Source organism: Schistocerca piceifrons, chromosome 2 (assembly GCF_021461385.2).
Source record: "Schistocerca piceifrons isolate TAMUIC-IGC-003096 chromosome 2, iqSchPice1.1, whole genome shotgun sequence".
NCBI classification, from domain to species: Eukaryota; Metazoa; Arthropoda; class Insecta; order Orthoptera; family Acrididae; genus Schistocerca; species Schistocerca piceifrons.
Window position 1 is genome coordinate 182,636,394 of NC_060139.1, and position 23,934 is coordinate 182,660,327.

Below are 23,934 nucleotides of genomic sequence, written 5' to 3' on the forward strand. Positions count from 1 at the left end.
TAAATATAAGAAATTACAAAATTCGATTGGTGGGTGGTCCCCTTGGCACTATCTACCGAAAGGAATAACAAAATTGGTCAATGATGCTGCCGCAGAAACTTATATTCAGAGCATATACTAATTTCCATCCGGCCTAAATCCCGTTGTATAATCTCAACAAATGGCTGTTAGCTGCATGTTGCATGGGGTTGTAAAACTGTGAGGTGCTAGGATTCCCGGGAACAGACGTTGCTTTCATATCAGATGCACTTTATTGTTGACTAAATCCCCTCATTTCAGGTCAAAGCACTTCGCCCTTTGTCCGGCGTTTTACATGCTAGCACATTTCATTCTTGAAGTGTGATACTCAAAGCTCTGCAAAATGCCTGTATACCGCTGAAACATTCAATAATCTTCGTAGAATTTTTGAAAGACATTTATGCCATTTGATTGTTAATTGTTCATTTATTTTGCACAATAATGTTTTCGCCTGCATAGCCAGTCTCAAGCGCACGTGGGAATGAAAATTAGTAAAGCATACGTATCGCGCAGGGTATGGCGTAGAAACAAGCGGTTATTACATATCTGAAAACATTATTTACATGTTAAAATATGTCTGACATGTCTGTCACATGTCATCGTCGAAAAAACATATTTCTGGTCTTACAGACAAGTTGTATTACAGGATACGAGGACATATCGAAGATACATAATATGATTAACATTACGCACAATGAAAAACCATTAACACACTGTATGGCGTATTTAACAGCTAATATATTCCTGTGACCTGCTTTCGTCAATTCTGTTAATCAACTGACGTTAACATATCCCAAAATAATGACAGAGATCGTAGCAAAGCGGGACCATTCTGATAGTCACATGACCTCTGCTTTACCAGAGGTATTACCAGGAAAGGGAAGGTGGATATTTATTTAACTAAATGCTTAACGTGTCCTTGTAATATACACTCCTGGAAATGGAAAAAAGAACACATTGACACCGGTGTGTCAGACCCACCATACTTGCTCCGGACACTGCGAGAGGGCTGTACAAGCAATGATCACACACACGGCACAGCGGACACACCAAGAACCGCGGTGTTGGCCGTCGGATGGCGCTAGCTGCGCAGCATTTGTGCACCGCCGCCGTCAGTGTCAGCCAGTTTGCCGTGGCATACGGAGCTCCATCGCAGTCTTTAACACTGGTAGCATGCCGCGACAGCGTGGACGTGAACCGTATGTGCAGTTGACGGACTTTGAGCGAGGGCGTATAGTGGGCATGCGGGAGGCCGGGTGGACGTACCGCCGAATTGCTCAACACGTGGGGCGTGAGGTCTCCACAGTACATCGATGTTGTCGCCAGTGGTCGGCGGAAGGTGCACGTGCCCGTCGACCTGGGACCGGACCGCAGCGACGCACGGATGCACGCCAAGACCGTAGGATCCTACGCAGTGCCGTAGGGGACCGCACCGCCACTTCCCGGCAAATTAGGGACACTGTTGCTCCTGGGATATCGGCGAGGACCATTCGCAACCGTCTCCATGAAGCTGGGCTACGGTCCCGCACACCGTTGGGCCGTCTACCGCTCACGCCCCAACATCGTGCAGCCCGCCTCCAGTGGTGTCGCGACAGGCGTGAATGGAGGGACGAATGGAGACGTGTCGTCTTCAGCGATGAGAGTCGCTTCTGCCTTGGTGCCAATGATGGTCGTATGCGTGTTTGGCGCCGTGCAGGTGAGCGCCACAATCAGGACTGCATACGACCGAGGCACACAGGGCCAACACCCGGCATCATGGTGTGGGGAGCGATCTCCTACTCTGGCCGTACACCACTGGTGATCGTCGAGGGGACACTGAATAGTGCACGGTACATCCAAACCGTCATCGAACCCATCGTTCTACCATTCCTAGACCGGCAAGGGAACTTGCTGTTCCAACAGGACAATGCACGTCTGCATGTATCCCGTGCCACCCAACGTGCTCTAGAAGGTGTAAGTCAACTACCCTGGCCAGCAAGATCTCCGGATCTGTCCCCCATTGAGCATGTTTGGGACTGGATGAAGCGTCGTCTCACGCGGTCTGCACGTCCAGCACGAACGCTGGTCCAACTGAGGCGCCAAGTGGAAATGGCATGGCAAGCCGTTCCACAGGACTACATCCAGCATCTCTACGATCGTCTCCATGGGAGAATAGCAGCCTGCATTGCTGCGAAAGGTGGATATACACTGTACTAGTGCCGACATTGTGCATGCTCTGTTGCCTGTGCCTATGTGCCTGTGATTCTGTCAGTGTGATCATGTGATGTATCTGACCCCAGGAATGTGTCAATAAAGTTTCCCCTTCCTGGGACAATGAATTCACGGTGTTCTTATTTCAATTTCCAGGAGTGTACGTTCACAATTGCATCTTACATAATTGTAGCAAACAATTCTCAGAGTGTAAATATAATCATTTTAGATGAACAATAAAATTTTGATTTCACAACGATCGCGTGGTTTGCAATATTATAAAATTATAATTCACTGATTCGTGGAGACTTACATAAGACTTCACCACCACATTAGTATTATATTTTCCATTAATATGATACTTAAATTAGTATGGCATTTGATGAATGTGTATAAGCCCCCCTTTCTACAGAAAACACTGCAGTGTACTACTTTGTGGCTATATTAGGTTTGTGGTAATATGTAACTTAATAGGTGTATGTGTGGATGACACTGTATACGGTTAAGTACATTACGCAATTAACCATTATGACCCCTCCCCCCTTGCCCCCCCCCCACTCTAAAGTTACTGTTACTGTACCATCCCCATAATGCATGTCCTAAAGTAATCGCTAATACTTTTATTAATTTTTCATTAATTTACTAATAATGGTAATTCCTTTCTCATTTACCATTTGTCAAAAGAATGTAACACAAGAAGTCACAAGAACTTAAAAACTCTATGGGACAAATTATGTACGCCTCAGAGCTGGACGTATCGGCATTATTAAGATCTCATCAATGGGAAAGTGGATAATAATTGTTATCTATGTGATACCACAATATATGATCACGTGCGCATTGTAGTATACTAAGGTGTCATTTTGTAAAGAAACAGACTGTGTGCTTCAGATCTCTTCTTGACGAAAGTATTAAGATCATATTGTGGCGGGGCGAGGTTCGGTCTTCGTATTGTTACATTACCACCATTCAATCAACACACCTCCACAGGCTTCTTGTCTGCACGTTGTCCCTTCACTTTGTGGTAGCAGGTGCTATTTCGGTGGTGCAAAGCAGCGTAAAGAAATCGCCACTTACAACCTGCCATAAAGAGGCAGCAAAATCTCTTGTTAAAAATCAGTTCCTGAAAGTTCATGATAAATATCTGACGTTCGTGTCCTACCTTCGTGTAGCATGTTGTTTAAAGTACTATGCATTATTCATGGCCACTAAGACTCGTGAAATGGCTATAAAGTTCGTATCTACTTCTGCACTAACAGCGTCTCGGCAAGGCCGCCTTGAGTGGCCGTGTGGTTTGAGGCGCCATGTCACGGATTACACGGCCCTTCCCGCCGGAGGTTCGAGTCCTCCATCGTGTGTGTGTGTGTGTGTGTGTGTTTTGTGTGTGTGTGTGTGTGTGTGTGTGTGTGTGTGTGTGTGTGTGTGTGTGTGTGTGTTTTGTTCTTAGCACAAGTTAGTTGAAGTTAGTTGAAGTTAGTTGAAGTTAGTTGAAGTTAGTTGAAGTTAGTTGAAGTTAGTTGAAGTTAGTTGAAGTTAGTTGAAGTTAGTTGAAGTTAGTTGAAGTTAGTTGAAGTTAGTTGAAGTTAGTTGAAGTTAGTTGAAGTTAGTTGAAGTTAGTTGAAGTTAGTTGAAGTAGTGTGTAAGTAGTGTGTAAGTAGTGTGTAAGTAGTGTGTAAGTAGTGTGTAAGTAGTGTGTAAGTAGTGTGTAAGTAGTGTGTAAGTAGTGTGTAAGTAGTGTGTAAGTAGTGTGTAAGTAGTGTGTAAGTAGTGTGTAAGTAGTGTGTAAGTAGTGTGTAAGTAGTGTGTAAGTCTAGGGACTGATGACCTCAGCAGTTTGGTCCCTTAGGAATTCACACGCCTTTGAACCTTCGTTCCGTCAAGTTTTCAATTATAAAAATGTGCTACACATGGTCACACGAAAGCAGAAAGAATTTTGCAAGTTCGACCCGAATATTATTTACGATCTAAACAGTCACTAGTCCATAACTCTCCGCGTGTTAAACATTCGGTGGATTCAGTGGTTTTCCTTTAAACGTTCACTAAAATGCTTCCCACTCAAGGCGCTTTCTGTTTGCTATAACCGAACCGAATTTACGTCTCCAGTTCTTCATTTTACATACTATTTGCGAAGCGCGATCTAACGTGATGTACTCGGTTCATTGGTTCGGAAGCGACAATCTAGGCAGTGGTCACGTGCAGTGGTTCTCTCCGCACTGGAAGCCCTCAACTCTGATTGGCTGTTGATCTGAGTGGCCAATCAGAACATTCTTTCTAGATGGTTCTCACAGCAAAATCCTCTGCTATCCTTTCACAATTTAGAAAGTAATTTTACGTAAGCAAAACTTCAATTTATTACATCAGCCAGATAAAGTATGAAATAATTCCAAAATTAAGTAACAAACTTATTCCGTTCCTAACTTCTTTCCTGGCTGACTTTTACAAAAGCATGCTCACTCAGACATATGTCACATGCCTCGTGGTTCCTCCCAGGAATTTTTGGCGTGTTTGCATTTCACATAGATCTTCACAAAATAAACATTCCGAATTACCGTATGCCCCTTAGTCATCTCTCAATCACTCTCACGCACTCATACAACAAAATACAACAGAAAATTAATTTTAAAAGATTCCAGTATTACGTCAAATAAAAATTATAAATGTTATAAAATGAACGATTGCAGTTAATTGATTTTTAGGAGCTGAACTTTTCATAATAGCTCCATATAATGGTGACAGTTAATCTGATGCTGTTAAAAGATCGGTTTTGAAATACCAGAATGATTTTATTGGTAAAATTTTCTATCTTCGAAACTATGATAAATTACGAAATGAAATTTGGACAGAATCATTGCAGCAATAACAAAAAGCAATGTGTGACGTTTGAACAAAATCTTTTTAGGTTCATAGTGCGTATAAATATATCTAGCGTTTTACTGGCAGACTTGAGTCACTAATACAGGCGGTATCTGATATAGGAGCGTCAGCTGTGTTCAAACTAAAGAAAGAAAGGAGAACAAAAAAATCTCCTGCAACTAAGGGACCAGAGGCATTCGCGGCTCCATATTTTAATGCATCTATGGTAACACAGAATAATTTGCTATGTTTAAACATCAGTTTGAAAATGAGTGGGTGCTTATCTGTAATACTATAATGTGTGTTTAAGTACATTGGGTAGTACACCAATATACTGTACACCCCTCCCCCCCACCACGGCCCACTCTGTCTTCTCCTCAGACTACAATTACCTCCACTCTGCCCCCCCCTCTCTCTCTCTCTCTCTCTCTCTCTCTCTCTCTCTCTCTCTCTCTCCCTCCCCCCCCTCCCTCCCTCTCTCTCTCTCTCTCTCTCTCTCCCCCCCCCTCCCTCCCTCCCTCTCTCTCTCTCTCTCTCTCTCTCTCTCTCTCTCTCTCTCTCTCTCCCTCCCTCCCTCCCTCTCTCTCTCTCTCTCTCTCTCTCTCTCTCTCTCTCTCTCCTCCCTCCCTCCCTCTCTCTCTCCCCCCCTCTCTCTCTCTCTCTCTCTCTCTCTCTCTCTCTCTCTCTCTCTCTCTCTCTCTCTCCCCCCCCCCCTCTCTCTCTCTCTCTCTCTCTCTCTCTCTCTCTCTCTCTCTCTCTCTCCAAATCCCCAAAGTTCTTTCAGAGGCACCTGGATGACATGCGCCACTTAGTTTTTCAGGACCACATTGCCTAATCGTGACACCACTGAACTGTGATTGTCTTTAGCTGAGCGACATAGCTTAACTTATTTTTAACGTACGACTTTCACCATGTATGTCTTTTCAGCAATAGATGGTAATTTTAGAATTTTAATAACGCGTGGTAAGTTTTGATGAAACCCATATTACATTATTTGGGAAAGGAATACACAGATATGTCACCTTGAAAATGTTTATAGAATTGATTATATTTGGTTCAGATCTTTACATATTTGTAGTATGACTAGATTAATATGTAATTAATTATATTAATGTAATATTGCAGTGTATGGTTTATGTACATAATATAGCATACTGACGTACCATTTTGCAAACACACAAAGATCCTACCATGTTTGGCTCAGGTCTTGATACCCTATAAGCGGTAGGAAATTCATTACTATGAACTTAACAGAGGTTCGTGTAATGCTGAAGTACGTGGTCAGGCTTCTAATATAGCTCACAGAAATACCATGCTCCGCCTACCCCCTCCCAACACCACCAACCCCATGCACACCACCAAATCTGCTCCATCCCTCAGCCACTCCAACACCTCCCATTCGCCCTCAACTGCCTCTTCTCTCCCCCTCCCCACAACCCTGACATTCTGTCACCTGCCACTCCCCATTGCCACTCCCTCTCCTTCGTTCTCCCTCTGCCCAACAGTCGTGTTCTACTGAGGAACTTCGGCATTTTAGGAATGTGTACAGAATGTCATTGAGCAGTTATGGTTTAGGACCTTCCAGTTTGAATTTCGTGGAAGTCCTGCCACATCACGTAGGTCGTGTAAGTTGTTACACAAGGGTGATGTCTTTCATGCAAGCCTCCACAAGTCAGTGAATTACATCCTTATAATATTGTAGCCACTGGATCGTTACGAGATCAAAATTTTATTGTGCGTCTAATATGATTATATTTACACTCTGAGTATGGATTATTACGATGTATACCTGTAAGAGGCTATTAAGAATGTGTATTAAAGACACGTTAAGCATTTAACTAAATAGATATTTACTCGTATCAAGTGATGCGACAACTTGTCTATATGACCAGAAATAAGTTTTTTCGACGGTGACACGTCACAGACAGGTTAAAGATGTTTTAATATGGAAGTAATGTTTTCACATAAGTAATATCCATTTGTTTCTATGCCCTGCACCGTATGATACGTACAGTCGTGGACAAAACGAGCGGGTCCCCTCGCCTTTTCGTTATGCATATCCGCACAGCTTTAAAGTCTGCTACACAGCCTAACAGGCGAGGCGACGAGGTGCTACCAACATACTATGCACAGGCGTGAAATTGAAAAACTGTCCGAACTTTGTCAGACTGTTTTCAATCATGTGTAAGACTATATTAATTCTGATTAGTGTGTTAAACACAACACGTAAATACAACATGTAAATGAAAGAATAAACGCTAATTAGTATGAACTATACTAATAAAAATGAATTGCAGCTTATCGAGATAGCATAACTGTTTTAGTAAGGCAAAGTACCCTAGATCGTTACGAATTAGCAAAATATTATGCGCATTCGGCCGCGAAACGGTCTGTGTCAACGTTCAGACCAGTCAAACTGGATTACCGTATAATGACGAATGTGAAATTCCGACATCAGCTGCAATCGGTCACAAATAAATCCAGTGTCAAGTGAAAATTTGTTCTGGACGAAGACTCGAGCAGTCGCCTTAACCACTTCAGCTATCTGAGTGAACTATTTACGTCAAGTCACTGGGTTTTAATTAAATGCGAAATATCTTGTGGGACACTGTGGAATATTCTCGCTTCAGCCCCCTAGAGTTTCATTAAGTTCCAATGCAACCCTGTTTGTAGCCTTTAAAATGGCGTGTGTAATGGAGGTACGTTTTAAGCAAAGAGCTATCACTGACGTTCTTTTGGCAGAAAACCAGACTATCGCAGATATTCATAGACCCGGCAGTGGAAAAAAGAACGGCGAGTCGTTGGGCGAGATGTCACAATGACAAGAAGGTCGCGCAAACCCGTCTGATATCCCGCGTGTCGGCCGCCCGCGCACTGCTGTGACTCCTGCAATTTTGGAACGTGCGGAAACTCTCATTCGAGGAGTTTGTCACAAACATATAACTCGCTGCTCAGCTCGGCGTCTCTGTTGATAGTGCTGACACACTCTTCCACCAATTGGAATACTCAAAGGGGTGTGTGTGTGTGTGTGTGTGTGTGTGTGTGTGTGTGTGTGTGTGTGTGTGTGTGTGTGTGTCCACAGGTTTCCTCGCCGGCTAACAGAAGACCATAAAGAGCAACAAAGGACCATTGTGCAGTATGCTTCCGCATTACAAGGTTGACCGAGACATTTTTTTGTCGAACATCGTCACAGGCGATGAAACACTGGTTCATCACTTGGAACTGGAAACAAAACAGCGATTCGTGGAGTGACGCCACATCACGTCTCCTCCAATGAAAGAGGTTCAGAGATGCACCCTCAGCCAGTAAAGCCATGGCGACTGTCGTCTGGGACTCTGAAGGGGTTATTGTGTTCCATGTCTTCTCATGGTGCAACGATCAGCTCTGAATTGTGTGGTATAAGGGGCGCTCAAAAAGAAACGCGCTGGAGGCATAATTACAGAAACCAGTACCTGTATGTTACAAGTATTGACCCTGGCTGTTGAGGCACTTGTCCCACTGTGTCATAAGGTGGTGAATGGCTGTCTCATAAAATTCCCCAGTTCCGCACGTACAGCTGGACGTCGTCGTCCGAGGTGAATCGTTTGCCCCCTCAGAGCAAAAAGTGGACCAAAAATTGAGTAATCACAGGGAGAGAGGCCCGGACTGTATGGAGGGTGGCTGAGAACCTCCCTTTTGAATTTCTTCAGCAGTGCCGCGACTGTGTTGGCCGTATGAGGCTTCGCATTGTCGTGGAGCAGAATGACCTTATGGGTGAAATTGCCTGGTCGTGTTGATTTGATCGCTTGGCGAAGGGTGGTGGTCAAGGTTTGCGAGTAACGCTGGGCATTCCCGTGCTGCAGGAAGTGAATCGGAAGTGGGCCATCTTGGTCAAAGAAGAACGTCAGCATAACCTTTCCTGCACTCGTGTGGATGGCCTTGGCGTTTTTTGGTGGTGGTAACCCTGGATGCTTCACTGGAGCCTTTGTCGTTTTGATTCTGGTTCGAAGTGATGACTCATCTCCAGCCACCATTTGTGCCAGGAGCGTATTCCCTTCCCGAGCATGCGCTGCAGATGAGCAAGATAGTGGTCCGTTCGACATGCTTCCGCGTGTCGTTGAAGACTGTGGGGCACCCATTGGGCACACACTTCGCGCATGTGCAGTCGTTCCTTCATAGTGGTGTGAACACTTCTGACGCTCAATACGACCAAGGCGTCTATGGCTTTCACTGTCACTTGGCGGTCCTGGGTAATGAGTGCATCCACCAGCTGGACGATGTCATCAGTAATGCAGTGTGGTGCTCCAGACTGTGCGTCATCGGCTAACGACACCTTTCCTACCCTGAAGCGCTTGTGCCACGCCTTGACCCTTGCAAGGGACATGCAGTGTTCGCCGTACACTGGTGACATTCGTCGGTGAATGTCCGTTCCTCCTACTCCTTCCGCTGTCAGAAAAAGAACAACGCCTCTTTGCTCTTCTTTTGACGCGTCTATGTCACTATTTGCAATGCAACTGAAGCGTTGGACGATTGATGCATGCTGCTCCTAGCTCTTGTATACAGGGTTATTACAAATGATTGAAGCGATTTCACAGCTCTACAATAACTTTATTATTTGAGATATTTTCACAATGCTTTGCACACACATACAAAAACTCAAAGTTTTTTTAGGCATTCACAAATGTTCGATATCTGCCCCTTTAGTGATTCGGCAGACATCAAGCCGATAATAAAGTTCCTCCCACACTCGGCGCAGCATGTCCCCATCAATGAGTTCGAAAGCATCGCTGATGCGAGCTCGCAGTTCTGGCACGTTTCTTTGTAGAGGAGGTTTAAACACTGAATCTTTCACATAACCCCACAGAAAGAAATCGCATGAGGTTAAGTCGGGAGAGCGTGGAGGCCACGACATGAATTGTTGATCATGATCTCCACCACGACCGATCCATCGGGTTTTCAATCTCCTGTTTAAGAAATGCTTCTGCTTTAGCCTTCTCCGTAAGATTTTCCAAACCGTCGGCTGTGGTAAGTTTAGCTCCCTGCTTGCTTTATTCGTCGACTTCCGCGGCTACGCGTGAAACTTGCCGGCACGCGTTCAACCGTTTCTTCGCTCACTGCAGGCCGACCCGTTGATTTCCCCTTACAGAGGCATCCAGAAGCTTTAAACTGCGCATACCATCGCCGAATGGAGTTAGCAGTTGGTGGATCTTTGTTGAATTTCGTCCTGAAGTGTCGTTGCACTGTTATGACTGACTGATGTGAGTGCATTTCAAGCACAACATACGCTTTCTCGGCTCCTGTCGCCATTTTGTCTCACTGCGCTCTCGAGCGCTCTGGCGGCAGAAACCTGAAGTGCGGCTTCAGCCGAACAAAACTTTGAGTTTTTCTACGTATCTGTAGTGTGTCGTGACCATATGTCAATGAATGGAGCTACAGTGAATTTATGAAATCGCTTCGATCATTTGTGGTAGCCCTGTAGTCACGTGACATGCACACGTGCCCTCTAGCGACGAGCTGTGAACTTCCACGCTCTGGTCAGAACCACACCTCGTTACACACGCCACGATATTACCCTCCCGTCACCAGTTTGCGCATTCCAGACTCCGGCTCATTTCTGTTTGAACCACCCTTATACTACCTTCAGAAAATTAAAAAAAAAAGAGAAACGGCTTCATCGTGTACGTCACTACAAAAATGCAAACGAGCATCTCCTCCTCTGACACAGCAAGGCTTTACGCAAGTCTGCGCAAATCAGAGGAGCTCACAAAAATTCTTGTGCTATTCTTCCTCATCCACCCTGCAGCCCTTATTTCGCACATTCCGATTTTCGTCTGTTTGGCCCGATGAAGAATGCACTCCGCGGGATGCAGTACGTGGACGATTGCGAGGTTGTTGATGGGGCAGGACTTTGTCTCCGACGACGACCAACAGAGTTGTAGCATTCGGGCATATAGGCCCTAGCAGTAAGGTGGCGTAAGGCTGTCGCGTTGAACGGAGATTATGTTGAAAAATAGGGTTCTATAACTAAAAGTGAGGAATAATATGGTGTATAGTAATCCTGAATAAAACTGCTTTCAGAAACAGTGTTGCATTACTCATAAAACCCCTCGGATTTACGCGTGCGGTTTCAGTCAGAAGACATATCACACACATAAATATTCTGTGCAATGTGAGCAGTTCTTTGTTTACGCTGCAACGTGTCGTGTCTGCCTGCAGTTCCTGCTGATCTTCCGCAAGGCGGCGGCGGGCGAGCTGGCAGAGGACTCTGGCCTGGGCAGACTGGCCGCCCTCACAGAGATCAACGTGGAGGAGGTGGGCGTCACCGGCGCCAAGGACTTCTTCGAGGCCAAGGTCAGCCGCCGACGACTATGCTCTGTTTGCGCGCGCAGCCAACAGCTTCGCCACTTTTTTTCTGAGCATTTTGCAGCCGAGTTGTGAGAGATTTAATGGCGCAATATTCTGGGTGTTAGGACTTCTTATCTCACTTTGCGCTGACACTTCGTTCCCATTACAAATGAAAAGACACAGAGACATTACTAGTCTCATACAGATATGATTTTATCTATACAGGGAGGTCCATTGATAGTGACCGGGCCAAATACCTCACGAAATAAGCATCAAACGAAAAAACTACAAAGAACGAAACTCGTCTAGCTTGAAGGGGGGAAGCCAGATGGCGCTATGGGTTGGCCCGCTAGATGGCGCTGCCATAGGCCAAACGGATATCAACTGCGTTTTTTAAAATAGGAACCCCCGTTTCTTATTACATATTCGTGTAGTACGTAAAGGAATATGAATGTCTTAGTTGGACCACTTTTTTCGCTTTGTGATAGATGGCACTGTAATAGTCACAAACATATAAGTACGTGGTATCACGTAACATTCCTCCAGTGCGGACGGTATTTGCTTCGTGATACATTCCCCTTGTTAAAATGGACCGTTTACCAATTGCGGAAAAGGTCGATATCGTGTTGATGTATGGCTATTGTGATCAAAATGTCCAACGGGCGTGTGCTATGTATGTTGCTCGGTATCCTGGACGACATCACCCAAGTGTCCGGACCGTTCGTCTGATAGTTAACGTTATTTAAGGAAACTGGGAGTGTTCAGCGACATGTGAAACGTTAACTACGACCTGCAACAAATGATGATGCCCAAGTAGGTCTTTCAGCTGCTGTCGCGGCTAATCCGCACATCAGTAGCAGACAAATTGCGCTAGAATTCGGGAATCTCAAAAACGTCGGTGTTGAGAATGCTACAAGAACACCGATTGCACCCGTACCATATTTCTATGCACCAGGAATTGCACGGCGACGACTTTGAACGTCGTGTACAGTTCTGGCAGCGGGCACAAGAGAGATTACGGGACGATGACAGATTTTTTGCACGCGTTCTATTTAGCGACGAAGCGTCAGTCACCAACAGCGGTAACGTAACCCGGCATAATATGCGCTATTGGGTAACCGAAAATCCACGATGGCTGCGACAAGTGGAACATCAGCGACCTTTGCGGGTTAATGTATGGTGCGGCATTGTGGGAGGAAGGATAATTGGCCCCCATTTTATCGATGGCCGTCTGAATGGTGCAATGTATGCTGATTTCCTACGTAATGTTTTACCGATGTTACTAAAAGATGTTTCACTGCATGACAGAATGGCGATGTACTTCCAACATGATTGACGTCCGGCACATAGCTCGCGTGCGGTTGAAGCGGTATTGGATAACATATTTCATGACAGGTGGATTGGTCGTCGAAGCACCATACCATGGGCCTGCACGTTCACCGGATCTGACGTCCCCGGATTTCTTTCTGTGGGGAAAGTTGAAGGACATTTGCTATCCTGATCCACCGAAAACGCCTGACAACATGCGTCAGCGCATTGTCAATCCATGTGCGAAAATTACGGAAGGCGAACTACTCGCAGTTGGGAGGAATGTCGTTACACGTATTGCCAAATGCATTGAGGTTGACGGACATCATTTTGAGCATTTATTGCATTAATGTGGTATTTACAGGTAATCACGCTGTAACCGCATGCGCTCTCAGAAATGATAAGTTCACAAAGGTACATGTATCACATTGGAACAAACGAAATAAAATGTTCAAACATACCTAGGTTCTGTATTTTAATTAAAAAAAACTATCTGTTAGCAACTGTTCGTCTAAAATTGTGAGCCATATGTTTGTGACTATTACAGCGCCATCTATCACAAAGCGAAAAAAGTGGTCCAACTAAAACATTCATATTTCTTACGTACAACACGAATATGTAATAAAAAATGGGGGTTCCTATTTAAAAAAAAAAAACAGTTGATATCCGTTTGACCTATGGTAGCGCAATCTAGCGGGCCAACCATAGCGCCATCTGATTTCCCCCATCAAGCTAGCCAAGTTTCGTTCTTTGTAGTTTTTTAGTTTGACTCTTATTTCGTGAGATATTTGGCCCGGTCACGATCCATGGAACACCCTGTATAGACTGAAGAGGCGAGGAAGGAGGAATTTAAAGCACAGTAGGCGTCAATGAGAATTGGTTCAAGGGAGGAAGCGTGCCAGGATAGTCCATGCAGTTGAGCGAACTGCTGTGCCAAGATGGCTTAGTGGATAACGCTCCTGCCTAGCAAGTAGGAGACCTGGCTTCAGTTCCCGGCCTTGGCACAAATTTTCACTCTGTGTAGTTAAAATTCGTTTCGATTGACAGTATTTTAAAATTTGTTTCGTCGACCATGTACCACTACTTCTTCACATTTACTATTTTTGCAGGTGCGTCTTGTTAAAAAAAAAGAGGCGCTAACTTATTGAGACTTCTTGTTAGATATTTGGATGAACTTTGTCTCTCGGACAACCAGCGATTATACGAGGGTTGGGACTTCAATAGTGGCAATTATTTATTTACAGCTCATACAAAATAAATACGTGTTTCAAATTTTTACTGACCTTCAAAGTAGTAACCAGCATTGTGCCCGTTGCTAGCGATGTTGAAGTCGTAGGATGTTCTGAGCAGTACCAGTTGTGTTGACAGTTCGAGCGGCGCGGTTTATTGTCCGACGAATTTGTAGCAGTTCCGAAGCGAATGCCTTGAAGTGTTTCCTTCAGCTTGGAAATGGAGTTGAACATAAGAGGGCTTAAGTTAGGGGAGTGCAGTAGATGATATAGCACATAGCAGCCCCATAGGTCAAACAAATCAGTAACAGTGCAAGCTGTTACTGATTTGTTTGACCTATGGGGCTGCCAAGTGCTATACCACCTACTGCACTCCTCTGACTTAAGCCCTCTTAAATTCAACTCGATTTCCAAACCGAAAGAAACACTTCACGGCATTCGCTTCAGAACTGCTAGAAATTCGTCGGGCAATACACAGCGCCGCTCGAACTGTCAACACAGCTGGGACCGCTAAGAGTATCCTACGACTTCCACATCGCTGGCAATGGGTTATACACAATGCTGGTGACAACTTTGAAGGTCAGTAAAACTTTGAAACACGAGTCTATTTTGTACGAGCTGTAAATAAATAGTTGCCACTATTAAAGTTCCGACCCTCGTATTTAATATAGCATTCCCATGATGGCGGCATAATAAGAGGAGATGGCCTAAAATACTCACGTTGTGCGTTGCTTTGAAGTCGGTGCCGCCATGATAGATGACTCAAAACATTAGCAGGCAATCGTTTACGATTGCTTCTTGTTCATAATTACTGTAACGTGCACGCAGATGTTGTTTTTAATAGAAAATGTTAGTTCTTTCGTGACTAACACATTGACAGGAAGGCATTTTCAAAAGTTTTTTACGGTCTTTAAATAGTTGTATTATCGGATCAGACATGCATTTCACATCGTTAGTATTAGTTTTTGTTACATGTTTCGAGTAACCGTGAACAGAAGTATGTAATATGAAAGGCTGCTTTCGCAATCCAGCATTTCGCTTAACAGGTTAGTTGCCCCCTAGCCCGGCAGGCGTGGTAGCTCGAGCAACGACAAGTGGTCTATGACACGCCTAACCTATTTTTTTGTTCAGTGTGCGGGTCAGATTTGCCTCAGTCCGTGCATGCTGCAATGAACGTCGCACAGAAAGCAGCCAAAGTTTCACATTTCACCTTTATTTCCGGTTAAGCCGGTAGAATGAGAAGGTCCCGTTAAATCAAGAGATGAAATTTCATCCTTGTATTCAACTGATAAAAAAAAAGTTAATTGTTAAAGTGGAGAACAAAGAATGCCGAGAACATTGCATACATTCCTGGTCTCACATTCTCAGAATATTTCACAGAAAAAAGTAGTTTATTCAACATGTAGTGAAAATTCTCTAGTAAAATTATGATATCGAACATGATATTTATCCAAAGCATGCAATGAACGAAGATATTAAAAGGCAAGACAAGAAAATAGATATGGTACGCATTTTAATTTATGCTTACTACAATTTTTCCTTCAGCAGGAAATAATTTCTTCTTGCGTTCAAGCCTGTTTTCATACATGTTTATGAAAATATAATTTGTTTGTAATTAAGCTGAAAATTATTTTATAGATGATGATGATGATGATGATGAGTCCCATACTTCTTTTACAGAGCGTAGGGGAGCGTCTCGGGAGAACCGCGCCGCCTTACTAGGCAAGGTCCTAGTGGAGGTGGTTTGCCATTGCCTTCCTCCGACCGTAATGGGGATGAATGATAGTGATGAAGACGACACAATAACACCCAGTCATCTCGAGGCAGGAAAAATTCCTGACCCCGCTGGGAATCGAACCCGGGACACCGTGCTCAGGAAGCGAGAACGCTACCGCGAGACCACGAGGGGCGGACATTTAGATAAAGAGCGATAAATTGAAAGCAAATGCGCATACCTGCACAAGGTTCACCACAGAATGGTAGAAAGCTAAACAAACAGTTTAATTGCAACCGACGTTCACCGCAGGATGTCCGGCCACGGACTGAGGCAAATGCGACCTGAACAATAAAAATAAAAAGAACCTATAAGGCACCTATAGTCAGAACACGCTAGGCTTGGCGTCGGCCACCTGCTGTTCCCCGAGCTATCACGCCTGGCGGGGTGGGAACACCGAACTTGTTAATAAGCACCGATGAAATTCATGTTTCGTCTATATCATCTTCCTGAAGAAGCTGAGAACATGTTTGGTCCGTTTCCGATCTTTCCTTCTCACAGCGTTCACCCAATAGAATTTAGGGTTTTGGTGATAGGAAATCTAAAGTCGGATGACAGAAATAAAACCACTACAGTAAAAGAATCTAGTGTTTGGGGAAACTAACTTGGCGGACGTTGGCTTAAAGTGGGTGATGCTATGATTGCTCCCTTTTGTTAAACATCAATGGTTCGCCTCACTGCACTCAATCTTTGGATATTGCGCTAATAATCAAACTGAAATTAAATAATTTCAACTTTTGTGTACATTTCGGTAACTGTCAACTGACTGAAGTAAAATATTGTTCATTCACACTTCATTACTAGTTCACTTCGACTAGATAAACACACAGTACTGTTTGAAAAAGTACATTTCATCGAGATATATTCCTTCTCACTTTCTGTACTGTATATATTTAAAAACTTTAATGTGTAACATTTGTTCAAACCGTTTGACACCACAAATGGTCGTCAAGCCACAGACACTAAAAAAATAAATTTTTTAATAGGTTACATTAATAGTTTCGACACACTGAGTCGTCGTTGTCAAATATTACGAAAATACACTAAAACCGTAAACTGAAACAAAGGCAGCGGAAACGGATCACAAGACGTCATGACAATTTTTGGTTGATAAGTCGTTTCACGACTTAATGCAGTGTAGATGAAAACTGCACAGGGATGGAAGATATTACGTAGACCTATTCTTGCGTTACGTTCTGCAGTGATGCAACAATCATTTTGCAAACATAGGCTCACACGTCATAAGCTTATAACATGCAGCAAACCCAAAATTACGCAGATCAAAGCATGCAGTCGTACTGTGTTCTGCTAAAGAAACCTTACAAAGACGACACACTTCCATTTGGGGCTCGTTTTCTAGTTTTGGGCTTCCTGCACGTTATAAGATTACGACGTGTGAGCCTTTGTTTGCAAAACGATCTTTGCATCACTGCAGGACATAATGCAAGAGGATGTAGTATCTTTCATCCCGATGCAGTTCTAATCTACACTGCAATGAAGTGTGAAATGACTTATCAACCAAAAAGTGTCATGAAGTCTTGTGACCCGATTCTGCTGCCTTTGCTTCAGTTTACTGTTTGGAATGTATTTATCGTAATATTTGAAAGAAGTGGTTGCAGTTATTAATGCAGTTTTCCAAGTTTGTAATTACATTTGAAAATAACGACTCAGTGCGTCGAAGCTAGTAATGTAACCTTTTAAAAATTCTATTGTTTTAGTGAGTTTGGCTTGTCGACTGTTTGTGGTGTCAAACATTTTAAATTTAATTCATTCACACTTTTTGATGATAGTTATGTCCAAATACAAACACTAACATTTGTGCCTTAAGTGTGGCCAGGTTAGTAAGTGATCACAGTATAAATATCAACACTACACTTGTTCACATTTATTTCATTTCATTATTATTAATAGTCGTCGCAGAAGATATGACACGGCCGTTGACAAGGCGGAGATTTAATCCGTTGCTGTGCGAAGGACATCCGTCCGCTCGCGTCTGATCTCTGCAAAAACACACACACACACACACACACACACACACACACACACACACACACACACACACATTCTCTCCCCCCTCTCCCTCCCTCCCTCCCTCTCTCTCCCCCTCCCCCCTACAACTTCCTGGCAGATTAAAAGTGTGTGGCGAACCAGGACCTTTGCCTTCTGCGGGCAAGTGATCTACCGACGGAGCTACCCAAGCACAACTCACGACCCGCCTTCACAGCTTTACTTCCGCAACTACCCTATCACCAACCATCCAAACCCGCCATACACTCCACTGTAGAGTGAAAATTCGTTCAGAAAACATTTTGTATTTTTGTATTAAGTAGTTACTACTGTAAAAACGCTAACCTTCATAACGTATTATGTAGCATAGTTAAATACATAACACAGAGGCGGAAAAGTTCACAGTGGTAGACTGCACCTCAAATTATGTATCACTACAGTGTTCAATTTGCCTTTTCGATGGTCAGTTCATCCAGACACATCTGGTCACTTCTTTGGCGTCGTCAATACGTTTTGTCATTTATTCTACAGGGTGTCTCAGAGATTAACCAGACTTCGCAAGAGTGAAGACAGAAACTCGGGGCTAATTTTTAACTTAACCATGTGATTCATTTTCAAAATAACTATTCGCGAAAATGTTGCTGGGCAGGGTGTTGTGCACAGACTGACGTCTCGATTATGTCCTATACATGCTCGATAGGATTTATGTCGGGCAATCTGGATGGCAAAATTATTCACTCAAATTGTCCAGAATGTTTGTCAAACCAGTTGTAAACAATTGTGGCTGGGTGAAATGTTTGGGAACATGAAGTCCACGAATGGCTGCAAATGGTGTGAAAATAGCTGAACATGACCATTTGCAGATGATCGGTTCAGTTGGACCAGAGGACTCAGTCCATTCCAAGTGAACACAATCTACACCATTATAGAGCTACCACCAGCTGGCGCAGTGCCTCGTCCATGGCTTCGTGGGGTCTGCGCCATATTCCAGCCCTACCATCAGCTCTTACCAACCGAAATTGGGCCCCATCTGACCAGGCCATGATTTTCCAGCTGTCTAAGTTCCAACCGATATGATCATGAGCCCAGGAGGAGCGTTGCAGGCGACGTCATGCTGTTAACAAAGGTCTTCTGCTGCCAGAGCCCATTAACGCCAAATTTTGCGGCATCTGACAACTTACGCAAACACCACTGTTCTTGATTGTTTTTAAGTGTAGGCCATGTGCATATTGCTATCCCATGCCTTTTGTCACATCAGTGTGGAAAGTTGAAAATATGTACAAGACCGGGACTTGAAGCCGGATTTTTTTTCTGTTTCTCATGAACGGTCACCTCGACCACTTAGATCATCCGGACAAGGTCCCTAAGTGACTCAAATTTCCAACTTACCAACATGATACTGATGTAGTGCCCCTGCCCTTTACCCTTACTACTCGCAACAACTTACTGATTCCAGTAGAAGTTAGTGTGTTGTACATCTACACAGAAACGATCATTGAGCCATCTGACCATGCAGTGTCTGCTCTTTAGGACAAGTATGTAATAGCAGACACTGCATAATATATAATCTCCCATTTCTGTTACCATGTTATTGCCACCTTAACTTACATCGGGTAATACATGAGGCTGCCGGTGAACTAGCTCTGCAAGTTACATGCATACTGGCAACTGCATGAACAGGCAACTTAAAACTGATGTCACAGTAAACTTCTGGTTTGGACTTGTAAGATAAAGTTCACCCCTGGTTTCTATCTTCATTCAAGCAGAAGACAGTCTTGTGAAATCAGATAATCTTTTTGAAATACACTTGAATAAACTTTTATAGTACTATCGATCCGCCCTGACTTTGCACAGGTAGCACCAAGTAACTACGGGCAGACAACTTTTCTCGCACAGTGTACACAAAGCTTCTTCAAGAATCAGTCTATAAGTGGAGATTGCATCAAAATCCGTACAATAGTACCTGAGATTAATCTTCACATAGACAAAAAAAGTGGTAAGGGACGTCATACAGAATTTAAAAAATGAAAATAAACCACTGCAGATGCATCATCAAAGAAATTTATTTCGAATGAATAGTTTTGGCACAACACTTGGCCATCTTCAGGTCCTGTTCATCAGATAACAATTTATACAGCTACAATCCTTTCCTACAACCTCACCATGGCTTAAAGTGCCTTATTTTCACCTGGTGGCAGAAAGTGGAACTATTATTTCATTCAGCATATTCTACGGGTGCACCAATTAATGAACATATCTACTAAGTTTCAGCATGCTGTGATGTGTACAACCTGTGCTGCTGCAGCAGAGCATCATTTTTATTATGACAATCCCGTATATGCTTCTCCTTCAATCCTAACTTGTTTGGAGCCATACAATGCTATTTGTCCATAGTTTACACTTCTTTTATTTTCACAATATAGTTTTTCCACTTTTATTTACAATTGTCATTGAGATTTATGTTCTATGACGACATACTAAAATTTGCAGTGATTGCTTGTTGTTGGGGTTATTGTTACTTTTATTACATTTATTCTACATGCATTCATTGTCGTCAAACAATTTAGCCTTTCCAGGTAATTAATTGTTCAGTATAACTACTCAGCTTTTATTATTTTCTTATCATTATTCATATTTTGATATGGTATGTATGTGCATCATCTAATAATGTGTAACTTATATGTATTTTCTGCATAGTTGTTTCAAGTTTAGTTTCCCTGGATGCCTGAGCTCATTTCAGCAAGTTTCATGGCACTGGAGCTTCCTAGACTAATTACAGTATTTTCTCTCTTGTATCCTGTTCACATCCTGTTAGTTTTTGAGAATTATCAGGTATCATAATAATGTGGGAACCAAGAAATATGGTGAACAGTTTTTTTCATACTGTTGAAGTTACATGTGGCTTACTTAAATAGTGATGTTTTGTCCAAATTGTTAATGTCTTTTGCAGTTTTAATACTGCATTTAATCTGCAATACAGGTCATATGAAATGGTATCATCCTCCTTTTACTGAGCCCAGAATACTGATGACTGTAACTTGATCTATCCATGTTTCATGATACGCTGTTAAAAGCATAGTTTACATAATTTTTTTCTTTTTCCAAGGTGGTTCACTAGAGCTAAGGCAAATTAGATGCCACAGTGCAGAATAGTAAGAACTTGAAGTAGCTCATCATTAATTCACTCTGAATCTTCCACAGTGTACCACTCCAACACCTTTAGTTTTAGTTGAAGTTACATGCAATACAAATTTTTCAACATCACAGTTTGTCGATGTCCATATTTATTACAATAACTTCTGAGGCACCTGATATGTTGTATTTCACCACCGTGTCATTACCAGTGCCAGGGATAAAGCCTATTTCATTGCAAAACACTCAGTAACAAATAAAGATCCTCCATTTTGATGAATGGTACCATAAGTATTTGAATATATTGTTGTTGCAGCAATCAAAATCGCAGCACCTTTATGCATCACTATTACAATTTAAGGTGTCAAATGCAAGAAAGATAAGAAATATTTTAGACAGTTTATTAATTCAGCCAAAAATCTTTACCAGTTATGAAACAGAGGGACCTCATAAAGTGTGTTCCACATTTTAGCCAGTCCTAAGACCATTGCACAACAAAAATGGCACATTGTCAGAAGAGAGTACATGTTCTGGGTTTCCTGCAGACTGTTTTGTTGTTATGTGGATAACAGATGCATCACAGTGAGTGAGGACAATGATGTGGCAACTGGAAACATACTCCAAAGTTGAAGTATACAGAAAAATAAGATTCTTGTGGACAAAATTTCTATATCGCACTCCCATGATCCACGACATTCTGGATGGTATCTTGACAAAATGTAATGTTGTGTCCAGTGATAGTGAAAAGGTGCCAACTATTTAAATAAGAAACTTCCTGGCAGATTAAAACTGTGTGCCGGACCGAGACTTGAATTCGGGACCTTTGCCTTTCGCGGGCAAGTGCTCTACCAACTGAGCTACCCAAGCACGACTCACGCCCTGTCCTCACAGCTTTATTTCTGCCAGTATCTCGCCTCATACCTTCCAAACTTTACAGAAGCTCTCCTGTGAAAGGCAACGGTCCCGAGTTCGAGTCTCGGTCCGGCACACAGTTTTAATCTGCCAGGAAGTTTCATATCAGCGCACACTCCGCTGCAGAGTGAAAATTTCATTCTGGAATTTAAATAAGGATGCACAGACATAGGTGGTGCTGATCGGGAAGTCAAGAACCCAGAACATAATTTCATGCTGAAGTATGCTGTGGAATTGGGCAAAGTAGGCAACCCAGACAGAGTCAGAACTTGTTTTGACAGAAAGTAAATGTACACTGTAACATTTTATTTAATTATGTACGTATTTTCGTATATGTGTACGCCATTTAATGTAATTTTGAAATAAAATGTCTAAAAATTATGTCCACGGAGAGGGCATAATTCTGATGTTTATCACAGTGATACTGCATAAATCACCTTTTCAGCAGAAATGTGGGAATATTGTCTATTCTTCATGTTTTATCAATAACTTACTCCTCTCAAACCATTAATTTAGCTTGGCTATAAATTTATTTGCGACTTGTTGTAATTGTGAAGTATTTCCTATAAGAAGGATGCTTGTGTCATTTGCAGAATAGGTATTTCTTTGAGATTCACTGTTCAAATCAAGGTCATTTCTATAAAGGAGAAAAAGGATTGGTGCAAGAGTGGATTCTTGAAGTTTTTATTTATTTATTTTATTTAAACATGTTAGAATATTTTCCGTTAGTTAATGTTTTACTTCTGCTTACTGTTTGCCATCATATACTAGAAGGTTCTCAAACAGTGTGACCCAGAATGTTGAAGCTTTTTCTTAAGTAAGATATCATTCAGTAAATATTGCATTTAGACCACCACCTTTTCCTTCTTTTGCAGATAAAGGAAGTGTCACGCAGCTGTAAATTTGAGGAGGAGATCCGCCAGGAGCAGGAAGCGCGCCGTCGTGAGGAGGCAGAGCGGGAGCAGCGGAGACTTGCATTCAGACAGAAGGCGGCCCTCTTCCAGTAGCAGTCCAGCTTACCAGGGCACATCATGTAGTGTATCATGTATTGGCAAGCCTATGAGCTGTCAAGTGAAAGCAGCAGACGTCTCTGTGTGTGTGTAACCTCCCACTCATGGTTACGAACTGCAACTGTGTCTTTATATTATTGAAAGTGGGCATGCTATCTTCAACATACAGAAAATTTTGCAGTTATTTTGGCAGACAATTGGACCAATTCCTCCCAGATACACAATTTTAGGCAAGGTAGAAGTGGCTATGAAAAAAGAACAGATTCATAAAAAAATACAGAAGTGATGAAATAACAATACACTATTTTTATGGTTTGTGTCAGAAGCATTTGGAATAATAACAGTGAACACTTAACCCAATAAAAATTATATCTTTCATCACATAAATTAAGAAATCTTTAGCTCTCAAAAAGAGCGCTGGAAAACTTGACTAGTTTGTGTAACACATTTGAAGCTATCACATAGGTTGGTGATAAATTTGTGACTGGTTACACTGCCATGACAGTAAGCATAAAATTGCATGTGGCATTGTTCTGACATTACACTCTCAAATTAGCTGTGTATTTTTTGGTTTTTTTTATTGAGATGTTCAGAAAGCTTGCATATTTCTGATAAAAGACCAGTAACTCTGTGCATTTATTATATAGTTCTTTAATCTGTTAGTGTATGTTAATATGTTCAATGTAGACTGAAGAAAAGTTTTATTCCAGTGTTTTTTGAATGTGTGACTGATAAATGGCAAAGTTACCACATAATCGCTGTCATTGTGTGGTGGTGAGGGATATAACCTATTGTGAAAAAGACTATTTTTAAGTCACTGAAAATGTGTTGTACTGTGTATATATTTTTCATGATGATTATTAAAGTCTCATCAGAATAAATCTTGTTTCTTTGTTTACTTTGAACTATAAAACGTTAAACCATTCAGTGTTTTCACAGAGCTATTGCTGAGAACTCATCATTCAGACAGAAATTCACATTCAAAATAATAACAAACGAAAAAGAAAATTACCTTCAATTTCCTAACTTGCTTAGAAATATTTAATAAAAATGCAAACAAAAACGTTCAGACAGACAAGAAACATATTTTTCAACATCAAATTTACTTTTATAGTTTCAATTTCTGTAATTGGGTGCTGCATAGGAAGAGAGAAAACATATGTTGTTGTTGTGCTCT

The 23,934-nt window shown here is 42.4% G+C and overlaps 1 protein-coding gene across 1 annotated transcript in view; it reads left to right on the plus strand.

Annotated features, from left to right (window-relative positions):
• Nucleotides 1-23,638, plus strand: part of LOC124776664 (EF-hand domain-containing protein D2 homolog) — a 286,690-nt gene extending 263,052 nt beyond the window's left edge. The window contains exons 3-4 of the mRNA XM_047251765.1: nt 11,257-11,391; nt 22,623-23,638. Of these exons, the coding sequence (XP_047107721.1) occupies nt 11,257-11,391; nt 22,623-22,754 (267 nt within the window). The 3' untranslated portion in view covers nt 22,755-23,638. The remainder of the gene's footprint in view (nt 1-11,256; nt 11,392-22,622) is intronic.
• Nucleotides 23,639-23,934: the final 296 nt, after the last annotated feature.